This window comes from Parasteatoda tepidariorum, chromosome 9 (assembly GCF_982258835.1).
Source record: "Parasteatoda tepidariorum strain Cologne lab strain chromosome 9, Ptep-v5.0, whole genome shotgun sequence".
Classification (NCBI taxonomy): Eukaryota; Metazoa; Arthropoda; class Arachnida; order Araneae; family Theridiidae; genus Parasteatoda; species Parasteatoda tepidariorum.
Genome location: NC_141763.1, coordinates 38,667,795 through 38,681,115, shown reverse-complemented (window position 1 = coordinate 38,681,115; position 13,321 = coordinate 38,667,795). Strand labels below are relative to the sequence as shown.

General features: G+C 29.0%; 1 protein-coding gene across 4 annotated transcripts in view; it reads right to left on the bottom strand.

Annotated features, from left to right (window-relative positions):
- Positions 1–13,321, bottom strand: part of Gart (trifunctional purine biosynthetic protein adenosine-3 Gart) — a 48,475-nt gene that overhangs the window by 20,044 nt on the left and 15,110 nt on the right. For all 4 annotated transcript variants that reach the window (XM_043046385.3, XM_043046384.3, XM_043046386.3 and 1 more), the window contains exons 8-11: positions 12,821–13,034; positions 5,767–5,980; positions 3,326–3,524; positions 1,530–2,138 (exon numbers count right to left, since the gene is read on the bottom strand). In XM_043046385.3, the coding sequence (XP_042902319.2) occupies positions 1,530–2,138; positions 3,326–3,524; positions 5,767–5,980; positions 12,821–13,034 (1,236 nt within the window). The remainder of the gene's footprint in view (positions 1–1,529; positions 2,139–3,325; positions 3,525–5,766; positions 5,981–12,820; positions 13,035–13,321) is intronic.

Below are 13,321 nucleotides of genomic sequence, written 5' to 3'. Positions count from 1 at the left end.
TAGATTTTAAAAATCTTTTCATTGTTTTTCAAACAGAAATTTTTCCAGTTAGATGATAAAAATATATCTACAACAAAATATTAGTTCATGAAATTCAATTAGTAAATAAATGGAAAAGAAATCTTTTTTAAATTTTGTATTTAATTGAAAAATGTATAATGACTAAGCTACACAATACAAAACATCCTTCCCAGTGATTTTTTTTTCAAAGCTCCTATAAGGATTCCTTACCTTCTAACTATGCCTCGAAGAAGAGATTCTGCCAATCTCCAGAGATACCTTTTTTTAAGCATTTTAACATTTAACATATCATTTACTTATTTGGATGCAAACCCATACCCATTCTATCATTACCGTGGCTTTTAAAGACAGATGCAATAATTTTCCCCAAGTTATTTATGCATTAGTCACTGACTGGTAAACTTATGTTTTTTACTACCTCGAATTCCCTGTGGCAGAATTTTCTCAAGCAATCTGCGACAAAACTCTCTAGCACTAATATCTTTCTGCAAGATACTTTTAATTATAACAAACGTATATGTTACTAATTTAAAATAACAAAAGCGATGTGTTTACAAAAAAAACTATATATAATATTTTTTAATTAAACATGCAATAATTCTTTTATTCGAATATCATAGAGTGGTATTCTTGCATTTTGTAGAGGGAGGAATGTACTAATTATTTCCTTTGCATTTTGTAGATAATAATCAGAATGAAGAAAATAATTAAAAATCATGAAATCCATAGTAGTAATTGCCGGAGGGAAAAAAGATGACGACAAACTCACGCAAATCGGACTCCTCCAAAAAAGGGTTACTCAAATCCGCGTTTCGTTTCAAGATTAGGTTTTTGTAAAAAATAATATCGTATAAAAATGTCAGATTTAGAAACTATGGAGTCTTTCTGCAAATCTGGAAAAATCTTTCTGGAAATCTTTCTGCAACAATGTCGCCGTGTCGCTGCGATTCTGCCACAGGGCTCAAATTTTTGTGAAACTCAAATAATGGAGGCACAAATTATTGAAACTCTACTTTATATACAAAATTTTACAAGAACAAAAAATCATGTGGGAAATTGCTGTGATAAAGCAATAAATCAGTAGCAAATAAAAAAATCTAATCTTATTAATCGAGAAATTTATATTTTCTAGACTTGTTTTGATGGATGCATTCGTTTTACAGAGTACTAGAAAAATTAGGTACGAAATGCAGTTCATTACTGCACCAAATCACAAATAAACCTAAACAATGATAAACCATTTATACTTTTATCAATATAGTAACTAAACTGTATTCAACAAACACTAATGGTAAAAATATTGGCAAAATACTAGTAAAATATTATCTCTAAGTCTGTACAAAAAAAAATATATAAATATAACCTAAATGCATACTACTGATTTAAAGAGAGAGAGAGAAAAAAAACAACCTTTTATTAAAACAATTCAAATGCAAAAAATGAAATGCTTCAACTCACCACAAGAATAATTATAAATTTTGTTAAAAATTCTAAGTGAAAATGCTTACCTACAGATTTTTTAGTGATATTTCCAACAAATGATACTTTTCCACTATAAAAATGTTGCAAATATTGATACACATCATTGCCCAACTTTTTATCAACAATCAAGAGGAAATCTATTCCAAAGTTGAAATCTTTCAGCTCTTCCTCCGAAATATTTATATTTTTGGTAAGCCAATTATAAAGTGACGGGATGGTAATATTCTTCATATCAAGAACGCAACTGTAATCTTCTGGTAAGACTTTACTAACACTTTCAGCTAAGCCCTCTTTAAGCAAATAAGCCATTCCTTTGACAGAACCTTTTCTTAATAAAGGAAGTAAGTTCTGAATATAAATAATATTGGAACTCAGAAGAATATCTGCTAAAGTGTGACTGCCGTCAAATGGTGCAATGTCAGAATATGTTAGACCTAGAGTGTGCATCAAATTTTTAGTGATGCTAATAGCCTTAGAACTGAGACTTGAAGAATGCAATGCGATTACAACATCGCCCTCACATATTTCAGATTTTCTAGGAAGCAAACGAGATTTTTCAACAGCTCCTCTTACAAAGGCAGTTAAATCAAAATCTCCATCATTATACATTCCAGGCATTTCTGCAGTTTCTCCACCTGGAAAAGATATTTAAGATCAGAGAAACTTTTCAATGTCAACATTTAAATGTTTTTCAACAGTACACTTTTTTTCTTCTTCATAATATTAAAAAAAAATAGTTCGAATTGTGTTGTATTCAGCAAACTGCTACATTTGTAAATGAATATAGCTTAAAACAATAATTTCGAAAAATGGTTTAGAAGATTGTTTAATTGAAACTTGAAAATAACTAAGTTTTTAATATTTTAAAAGTTATTTCAATGTTACATTCTCTGGGCTAACATTGCAAAAATTCAAAAATTACATTGAAGAGCAAATTTATTTCTGTTTTCCGTTGCACAATATTTTTTAACGGATCTTGGATATTTTCAAATCATCGATTTCAAATCTGTAATAGGGATTTCTCTCCAAGCAACAGTTGTTCTTAAATAACATTTTTATTCTATTTTTTGTTAACATGCACATATTTATAAACGTTATAACAGAGGTCCTATAAATGATACAACACCCTTCTAGGAGAGGTAGGGTACATCATCAGAATTAAAGCTGCATAGGAATCCATGCCCAAAAATGTCGCCATAAGCCACTAGAAACACCTCCCTATTATGAGCTGTTTCTTTGTCTGCTTCTGAACAGGTCATAATAGGGAGGCGCCCCTAGCTGCATACAAGAGCGTTTTCTGACATAGGTTCCTATGCAATTCTTATCCGAATAATATGCCCTAACTTCCCTAGAGGTTTGTTATAACATTTATTATTACATTATCAAATTATATATAACGTTTTTAAACCTACACATTTTGATTACAAATGTCCCTTAAAAAAATCTGTAGTTTTGCAAAACTAATATCAAATTTGAAATCCCACCACCAAATTAGGCAGGATCAAGTATTTGTATAAATGAAACAAAAAAAAAAATTCCACAGATTTATTTATTGATTTTAATGATTTTTATTTAAGCAGAAAATATCATTTATTCGGGGATAATAAAAAAAATTTATAGATTTTTTTTAAATATTTAAGCATTTTATCCATTTTAAAGATAGTATATAATAATTTTAAATTATAGCTTTGAGTTCATGACACTTAAAATGTGAGCTTTGACAGATTATTGAAAAATTACTCATGAAAAATTACATAAACTTTTATTTACTGAAACTGTAATAAACTGCAAAATGTTCAAAACATAATGCACATTTACTAACCAATAAGAGTACAATGGCTCTCTTTGCATCCTCTAGCAATACCAGTAATGACTTCAGCAGCCACTTCAGTATTTAACTTTCCGCATGTAAAAGTATCTAAGAAAAATAAAGGTTCAGCACCAGAAGAAAGAATTTCATTGACTGCTAATGCAACTAAATCATAGCCAGCAGATTCATATTTAGAACATTCTTGAGCAACCTAAAAGTATTTTAACAACTAAATATAAGGTAAATAAATAACAGTTATTTCAATAATTTGAAACTGAAAATAGAAAATACAGAAAAATACCATATAACCAATATGATATGGTATTTTACAAGCATTTGCCAGGCACCATAATTGAGTTAAAGATAAAAAAAAATTTAAAAAAAATAATAACATTGAAATATTCACAATAACATTTTTTTTTTATGTTTCATATTTCAAATAATGTACAAGAAAATAAGTGGAAACTATCTGTCGCCAAACATCAACTATGCCCAATACAAAAAAACAGACATTTCCTTCCTCTCCTTATTTTAACTCACTAGTGCTTTATTGCAAGGAGAACACCTGTTTTTGATCACAAATCTATTCAATCATAACTTCATGTTTTATCATTTCTCATTCTGACATCATTACTTCTGTTGTTGTTTCTAATGACACTTGGACAAACCAAGCTTATCCGCCATTGGCCTTTTGTGAATTAAATCAGGAAGGTGGGCACTTCATTCGATAAGAGAGCACCACAAGAGTGAAAGTGCCTCTTAGCTCTGAACCCCACATATAGATGGCAGCACCGCTCATTTGGGAGAACACTTCCTCAATCCAGACATAGATCTGAAGGAGAAGGAAATTTTCTTCAGATCCTTGCACCCATGATACTGCTATTTGACTAATCACAGGACCTTAGATTCCACAGATTTTACAACATGTATATTGCATGTTCTCGAGGAGTCATAGCGAAGTCGAGGATCAAATTTTGGCCCTCCCAGACCGGAGTCTAATTCTTAAATCGCTGGGCTATCATGGTCTTTATCATTATTTCTAAAAACTGTTAATGATGATACCAAAGCCAATTGAACTTTCTTTTACATTTCCATGCAATACTTAAATACTGAACAATTGAAATAAACTGTAAATTCTATTTGAATACAAAAGAAATAAAGCTTAAAAGTGATGCATAATATACACTTACATCAATGTAAGTCATTGAATCAGTTTGTTAATAATTCTTTAACATTTTTGACTGAGAAACTTCTACTTTATATAATCTTTGTATAACAACAATAGACAAATTATTGTAAGGTTTTTATATAAACATTTTAATAATAAAATTGTTCAAAATATGGAATAAAGAGATAAATAAGTATATCTACTAAATTTTTATTCTTTTTATGGTATTTTTAGTATTAAAGGAATAATGTTCAAAATATAAGAAATTTGCTATAGTGGTACTTTTCTCACCATTATGCATTCTAGCTTTAAAGACTTTATGTTACATAATAAAACTTTTAAAAAGAACTTGTTCTAGATTGATAAAAGTTGTGTGCATAAACATATTATTATATATTGAGTAAATTTAACAAGTTTGACAAGTTGGTTTCAAACACTCTTAGACTTTGGGCCTCAAATGGCCTAATCTAAATCAATCCCAAAGTCTCTTGAAAAATAAAATAAAATACTTAGCTATGTTAATGATGAAAACTATTGACTTTTCATTTCTTTAATGATCTAACAGAAATATAAGTTATATACTTGAATTCCTTAATGATCTTACAGAATACATTTTCAGGAGTTATTGCAAACTTTTGTGGAAGGTCCTTTTTTATAAAATTGTCAAAACTCTACTTCTAAGTTAGTGAAAATAGGATTTCAAATTTTTTGAACGACCAAAAACCGATAATCTGCTCAGAATTTTTGATAAATGTTCGTTTTTGTGAAAAATTTATTTATAATTCTGCAAAACAGAAAGAAAAAAAGTTTTTTCTTTTAAACTGTCTTGAAAGGAGTTTCAGTGTAAAAGTATGAAATAAAAAGGTTATTGACTCAGTTTTTTGGAAAAGTAAAAAATAAAAATTTTGCAAAAAAACAATATTTTGTGGCGAGTTTATTTTCATGATAAATATTTTGCAAATGGTTAAATTTTATCATAAATTATTTTGTGAAGCATATATTTTAACTATGCACTATTTTACGAAATGTCCATTAACGGGCACACATTTCTCCTAAAATAACCCTTGGTTTTGTACTTCAACAGCTTAAAGTAATCTTACATAATTCTATGTTTAATACTTGAATACCTCAATGATTCTTTTTCATTACTCTTATTTTTTATTGAGCATGCAGATAACGTGTTTTACACTTGAATACTTCAAAAATAACAAGATGCAGCAGATTAAAAGAACATTTCAAACTGTTTGATAAACATATTGTTTAAAATTTAGAAAAATTTAATTACCTTCAATTTATCACCAATGTTGCTCACTTTGGAGACAAGATTTGGGTCATTATAGTTGGAAAGTTCAAAAATTCCTCCGAATCCACCAATACCCCCACAAACCTCTGGTCTGACTGTTTCTTTGGTGAGAACTTTGATTTTTCGAACAAGATCATCTGCAGAATCAATATCAACACCAGCTGATTTATATGTTATACCTTCAAAATGTTGACCTCTAAGAGAAAAAGCTTGACTTTAGTGATTTAAAGAATCTGGATTTTGTATAAATATTTCGGAATTTTATGCGCACTTAAACAATACAGAAGAGTCAAGACAAACAAAGTTTCTGTTCTGTTCTTATTTAATTCAAGTAAAATTTTGAAAAATGTAATAATTTTTTTAATATGAGCTTTTTTAAATTAAGATGACTGATAAAATGTGATTATTTTGTGCTACAGTTTTAAGATTTTTAACCCATGAGGGCGTGTGATACAATTATTGTGTTAAACCCCATAGCAGAATCATGGCGACACAACATTGTCATAGAGCATTACAGAGTTCTCACAGAAAAATTTTTCCTTTGGAAAATAAATAGTATTTGTTTTTTCTTTCTAACGAAATTTTCAAAATTTTTTTCTCCAAAATTATGTTCAAAAAATGCTTTACTCGTGCAGTGGAGGGTAAAGAAATGGTCTTGATTTTTTTTATTTGAGAATAATGAAAAATAAAGAAAAAATTTAGTTTCCTTTCCTGTAGAAAGTTTTTTTTAAATTTATTTATTTTATTTTTGTTGATAATTTTAATCTATTACTCACATAAAAATTTTAGTTTACGCATTTGAGTCTTCACTTTATCGCTCACAACTCGCAGTTAATGAACATAGCGTATTAATAATTTTTTTCGGCAAACGCTACGAATTTTCACTTGGTTATTTAACATTTCAACGTGTTTCATTGCTCAATTATTATTGGTATTCTCGCGATTTTTTAAAAAATACCAATATTATTATGGAACGCGAAGTTCGAATCGTAGATTCAAGAAATCACTCATAGAAGTACTTGGTTTGCGTCGATATCCTCGTTAATCCTTGCAGCGTTTCAATCGATCTTCAGAAAGTTATTGCTACAAATTTTCACATTTAAAAAAGATATATCCCAATGTTATTTATGCAATTTTATTACACGCTAAACTCAAATTACTTATTTGATTACTTACTTTTGATGGGACAATTTTTATCGCTAATAATTCCAAATTCCACAAGATTTTTAAAATTCTGGTTATTTCTCAGTAGATATCATTGCTACACGCAAAATTTGTATCGCTCATTTAAGTAATCACTTTCTGAAGAGCTCAATTTATGCCAATAACATCGCACAATGTAGTGTTTCGATTGTATTTTAGGCAGTTATTGATATTGATTTCCCCGTGGATTTTAAACATCCCGGTATTTCTGACAATATGAGAAATTCGAATTGCGCAATTGAATATGTGGGGGGCGGAGTTATCGACCATGCCAACCTTCATCTATCAAAAGGTACCTCATGATAGAATCAAGTTGGCATGCTCTATATACTAGTGAATGATGTTAAACTTTTGTAGTGGTAGTTACGCCACAGTACTCCCCCACCAGAATATTATCAGGGATATAATTCGATGAACAGATCTCACTAGTTGATGTACTTGTGAAAGACCGGGAGAGAGTCACCGGATTTTTTGAGTGCTGAATGTGAGAGGTGTATTAACATCACAATCGAAGTCGCTCCTGTGTTGCCATTAGCAGTCGAGAGTATGCAGGCGTTGAGAGTGTAGACGTTGTGTGAATGTTCGAGACGAGACTGAGAAGCAACAGCGCAGGAGGTGAATGATGCATTCACAAATAGCAAGTCAACCGTACAATGTGGACTATCCATCGAAGTAGGCGTAACCGTTAAGAGATTGCGAAGTGGGCGTTACTTGTGTGAGCAAATCACGTTCGGAGGTCACCAATGTGGGGGGCGGAGTTATCGACCATGCCAACCTTCATCTATCAAAAGGTACCTCATGATAGAATCAAGTTGGCATGCTCTATATACTAGTGAATGATGTTAAACTTTTGTAGTGGTAGTTACGCCACAAATATTTAATTATTAACGCAATGATTCTATTGTCGCTTTTTTTTGCAATTATTGAAGAAAATATACTTGAGGGTGCCCCTTGGCGACTTATGTTTGGCGTCATACTTGTTTGCCCCTAACGTCGTGGTAACCCACAAACAGGACATTTATATCCATTACTAATTAAACCTTCATTCATACACCAGTCAATCACTGTTTTTTTTTTTCATTGTTATTAAAATCGTACAGAAACTTAAGATTTATCTTATTGACAGTATTCATTTTTAGTACCAGAAGCAAAAATAACCTTACCAGCCGGTATCCAAAGTAGAACTAACGGATCTTTGAAATTATATTTAAAAATTCATTTAAAAACAACGCTAAATTCTAAACTAATCAGAATCACGATTAAAATCTAAACCAATCAGAATCACGATTGGTTTTCAACATCGCCTAGCTTGGCGATCAATCGCGATCACAACTTGGCGGGGGCACCCTCAAGTATAGTCTACCCCAATTATTGCTATATATTTTGGCAATTATTGCTATTGCTATGAAAAAAATAGAATGTAGTGCATAATGCTCATTTAAAAGAACTTAAAAATATTTTAAATGAGCCTTATGTACTAAAACTATTATGTACTTCCAAAACTTTTTCTAAAAGGGACAACTAGATTTGAAATAATCCATTTAAAATAATAACAACAAGATGAACGATTAACAATCTCTGAAAAATATTGATTGATTGGTTCTTTTTTATAATTCGTTATTAAAAAAAGAAAGCACCATAAAATTAAAGGTAATAGTTAAAAGAAGAGTATATCATTTGTAAAGTAATCAAATGGTCCTTCACAAACCAAAAGCTTGCCAAAAAACATCCTCATCCAATACACATGTTAAAAATAAATCAGTGGAATTCTGTTCATGATACTGTTAACTTGAAACAATATTTGACTTGATTAGAATTTGTTTAAGAAAAATTAGATTAAATTGGAATTCTTTAAGGACAAATTTGAAAAGTTGTTTATCATGTTCAAAAAATTCGTAAACTTACACTATTGATGTGTTTTAAATAATTTGCATCTATAATTCTTTTAAAACTTTTAAACAATAATCTGTTCAAGATATATATTCAGAAGGTAAGCTTAGTATGTGATAAGATATATATAACACCAAATTCTATATCAAGCAAAGCCTCCCATTTTAAGGTTCGCCCATAGGAAAAAATCCAGATTTTCCAAAATAATATAAATTTCGTGAATAATTGTTGCATAATGTACTAAATATTTTACACATAGGGAATTTTAGGGATTTTTACAGTCATCAAAATAGAAAAACTGCAATATTTTCCAATTATGATAGACATTAAACAGATTTGAAATGTTATGTATTATATTTACGCATAATTTTGAATATTAATAAGCCTTTATTTCATCAAAGAAAGACAAAAAAATTTTTTAGTTAATTTAAAAAGGGAGTTTCGAATAAAAATAAACTGAACATTTTAGAACAAAAAAGTTTTGAACTGCTTTCTACAAATGAGGTTTGCTTCCTTATGTAGTAGTATTACCTCTTTAATTCAAGCAAGCAATAATCTGTGCAAAATTCTATTTCAATAGAGATTTTTTTCACGAAACTTACTCCATTTTAGGGAATTTTCTAAAATATACAAAAACCAGGAGAATTTTAGTTAAACCAGTAGAAACTGGCAAAATCCAGAAGTGTACTGGGAAATCCAGTAGAGTTGGCAGCTATGTTCGCCTTATAGAGATCTTCTACTGCAGCTGCAAAGTTCTAATTATTTGATTCTAATGATTGAATTTCTAGTAGTGACAAAGAAAATTTTCAGTCACTAACATTACTTAGCAAAATAAAAATAAAAAATACTTCTTAAATTAACGAAAATAAATGTACATAGCTGGATGGGAAAAAATCCAGTAGATATTATAAAATTATATAAATTTCATGATAATTGTTGCAAAATGTACTAAATATTTTACACTAGGGGAATTTTAGAGATTTTTATAGTCATCAAAATAGAAAGACTGCAATGTTTTCTACTCATAATTAAGATTAAATGAACATCAAATGTTACACATTATCTTTATTCCTAGTTTTGAATAGTAATACGAATTTAATGCATCAAAGACAGTTAAAAGATTTTTAATTAATAAAAAAGGGAATTGTGAATAAAAATTAAATCAAAATTTCAGAACAAAAACGTTTCAAACTGATTTTTATAAATGAGGCCCACTTCATTGTGTATTAATAAACACTTATTTAAATATTCAAGCTAGTAATAAAGACATTTCACCCGATAACTTTAGCAGAAACAGTTTATTGTTTGAAGCCTATTGATAACCAAAACAATCACACTATAGTAAAAATATGTGCAAAAATTCTATTTTAATAAGGATATCTTTATGACAATACAATAAAAAAGATAGTGCTGTTTACACCCACTGGAACAAGAAAGTGGGGAAGGCCGCGGTTGAGATTGGTTGACTCGGTGAAGTCTGATTTTCTTGCAATTAACGAAAAGAATTAAGAGATCAAAGATAAATTGGAAGTCATTATGGAGAAATCTTCAGGGGAAGGCATTGGCTCACATTGGGCAGTCTGGCCAGCTATGATGATGAGGGATTTCTTTAAGAAACTTACTCAATTTTAGGCAATTTTGAAAAATGTACAAAAATCAGTAGAATTTCAATTATACCAGTAGATCAGGAGAAACTGGCAAAATCCAGTAGTCTACTGCAAAATCTAGTAGATTTGGCATGCATGTTGAATGAATACCTCAGTGCTCAACAATGGTTTGAATGTTCGAATAGTCAGATGGATCTGAAACTATAATATTCCTTAAGCAGTTTAAGCCCTCCCACCTATATATATTTTTTCAAGAGTGCTTTGACTCAATTTAAGGCAAATTAAAGAGTATTTTTTTCATGATAAAGCTTTAAGCACAACATTGAAATTGTCATATTGCAATTTTTAATATATCCCATTTTATCTGTCTGTGAATAGTTTCTTAAAAATCCACTTCATTTTTTATAACGTTTGCTTTATAATGAGTGATTTTTTATAACATTTGCTTTGATGAGTGTTTAAAATGACTAACTTTTTTTCAATGCTGTCAGGACATGGGACTTTTTGTAAAGAGAATTTAAAATTAATAAAATGATTTACTTTTAAGAGAGTTAGATTTTCTTAAAGTCTTATACGAAGTTGTAATCATACACTACAAAACTTTTCAAATACTGCATTTATTGAAGAAAAGTACAAGCTTAAGATAATCTTCAATATTTAAAAAAAAATATTAACACAGTTTTCTTCTTCCTTCTATCCAATTTTATCTGAAATTAAAATATTTTATGAGTTATTTATTCTTGAAATTCAACAGCTACTTTTCTTTTTAGATATTTTGAAAACAGAATTCTTTATAGCATTAGTTGTAAAGATGAGTTTTAGAAAAAGTTTGGATAAAATATTACAGGAATATAAAACTGAAAGAGCCTCAGTTTTCATATTCGACCCTATTTCTAAGTAAAGTAGTCTAAAAGAATTATTTACTACTAGAGAGTATGGACTATAGATAAACTGAAAATAAAATAGTTTTATGACACATGAGAAAGACACAGAGATGTTGCACAAATTTATGATTTAAAACAAACAAAAAAATTTTTAAATATGTATTCGAGGAAAAAGACATCAAAGTTAACTGGAACTGTTACAAAAGAAATGGAAATAATTAGAAAAAGCAAAGAAATATGGAGAAAATGGCACCAATGTACCTCACAATAATAAGACATTTCACCCGACAACTTTAGCAGAAAAGAGAAACAGTTTATTGCTTGAAGCCTATTGATAACCAAAACAATCACACTATAGTAAAATTTACCAAAAACCTAACATAAACATACATTATATACTAGTTCAGAGGGAGACAAAACCTTAAAGTTTCTAGAAGCCTTCACGTTTGTTTCAAGAGTTATTAATTGCATATTATGGAAGTCTATAGCAAGAAATAGAGTGAAACCTATAAAATTGACCATCTCTACATGCTGATCACCTGTCCAAGTCTGGTCAACATAGATTTCATTAAAATTTAAAGCACTGGTTAAAAATTTGAAAGTACCATCACAACTAGGTTTTACCTTCCTCTTTATCTCTACATATGATAAAATAACATGTTAATTAAACATGTTAAAAAATAATATAATAAAATGTTAATAACATTAATTAAAAAAATGATAAAACACAATTAAAAATAATATTAAAAAGCTTATAGTATATAAATTATTTATTTACTTTATTTTATTTTTAAAGTAAAATATCATTATTTTATTTTAAAATCATAACATAGACATTTAGTTTTGATGGTGTAACACTGAAGTAAGAGATCAAAAACAAATCGAATAGTTTAAATGCCCTATTTCTCCTAAAGTACTGTATATAGCAATTAAAAAAAGTAATTAAAACTGCAATAACATTTTTTTACACAAAATGGATTTTTTAAAAAAAAATTTATGTCAAACATGAAGCACATGAGAATATTAGCTATTTTTTAAATACTGAATTTCACAATCCTCACAGTATTTCTCTAGCTTGCAGAGCTCCTTATGAGCTCTTTTACTTAACTGATAACTTTTTTTTTTTTAACATTTTAACAGCTAATGTTTCTCAAACTAATAATAAAATATGAATATCTTACACTATTGTACTTAAAATTTCCCCCGAACTTCAAATTTTAAAGTTTTCAAATGTCTATGAACTGTGAAACGAAATATTGAAAGCAAATGCTGATGTAACTTTTAATATACGAAACAGCAAGATTGAAAAAAAAAATTATTATAGGGACAGAAATTTCTAATTCAATAAATTTCTATCATATTAAGAATCAATGTGATGAAATTGTTGAGTATTGCTTTAATAAAAAAAACAGCATTTAAAAAAACAAATAAAATTAATTTTAAATTCCTTACCTTCGAAAAGCTTTCTTTGCAATATCAGAACGATAATATTTTCCTTCAAAATTAATAACTTTACAGCCTTCAAGTGCTATGTAAACAGCATCTTGTAAGTTAAGACCCATAGCAACTACTGCCAATACCCTGCCACCAGAGGTTACTACTTTATCAGAACTTATTGCAGTTCCTGCATGGAAAACTAAGTACACTCCTTCATTTTTATTCAATCCTGAGGAGAAAATAAGATTTTGATGATTAAAAACATTAAATTCATGTATATAATGAAAGTACTATATTAAATACTCAAATATGGTCCATAGCTAGCAATTTATTTGTAGAGGCTAATACTTTAAATTAGAAATATATTTTGTTTTCATTGTAATAATTTGTTACAGCTATGTACTTCATATTTATGATAAACAAATTTTTAAAATAATAAGCCATCTGTTAACATAGCAACTAATTTTAAAACGTGGCGAGAATAAATAACATCATTTACTAAGCAGAAAATCATAC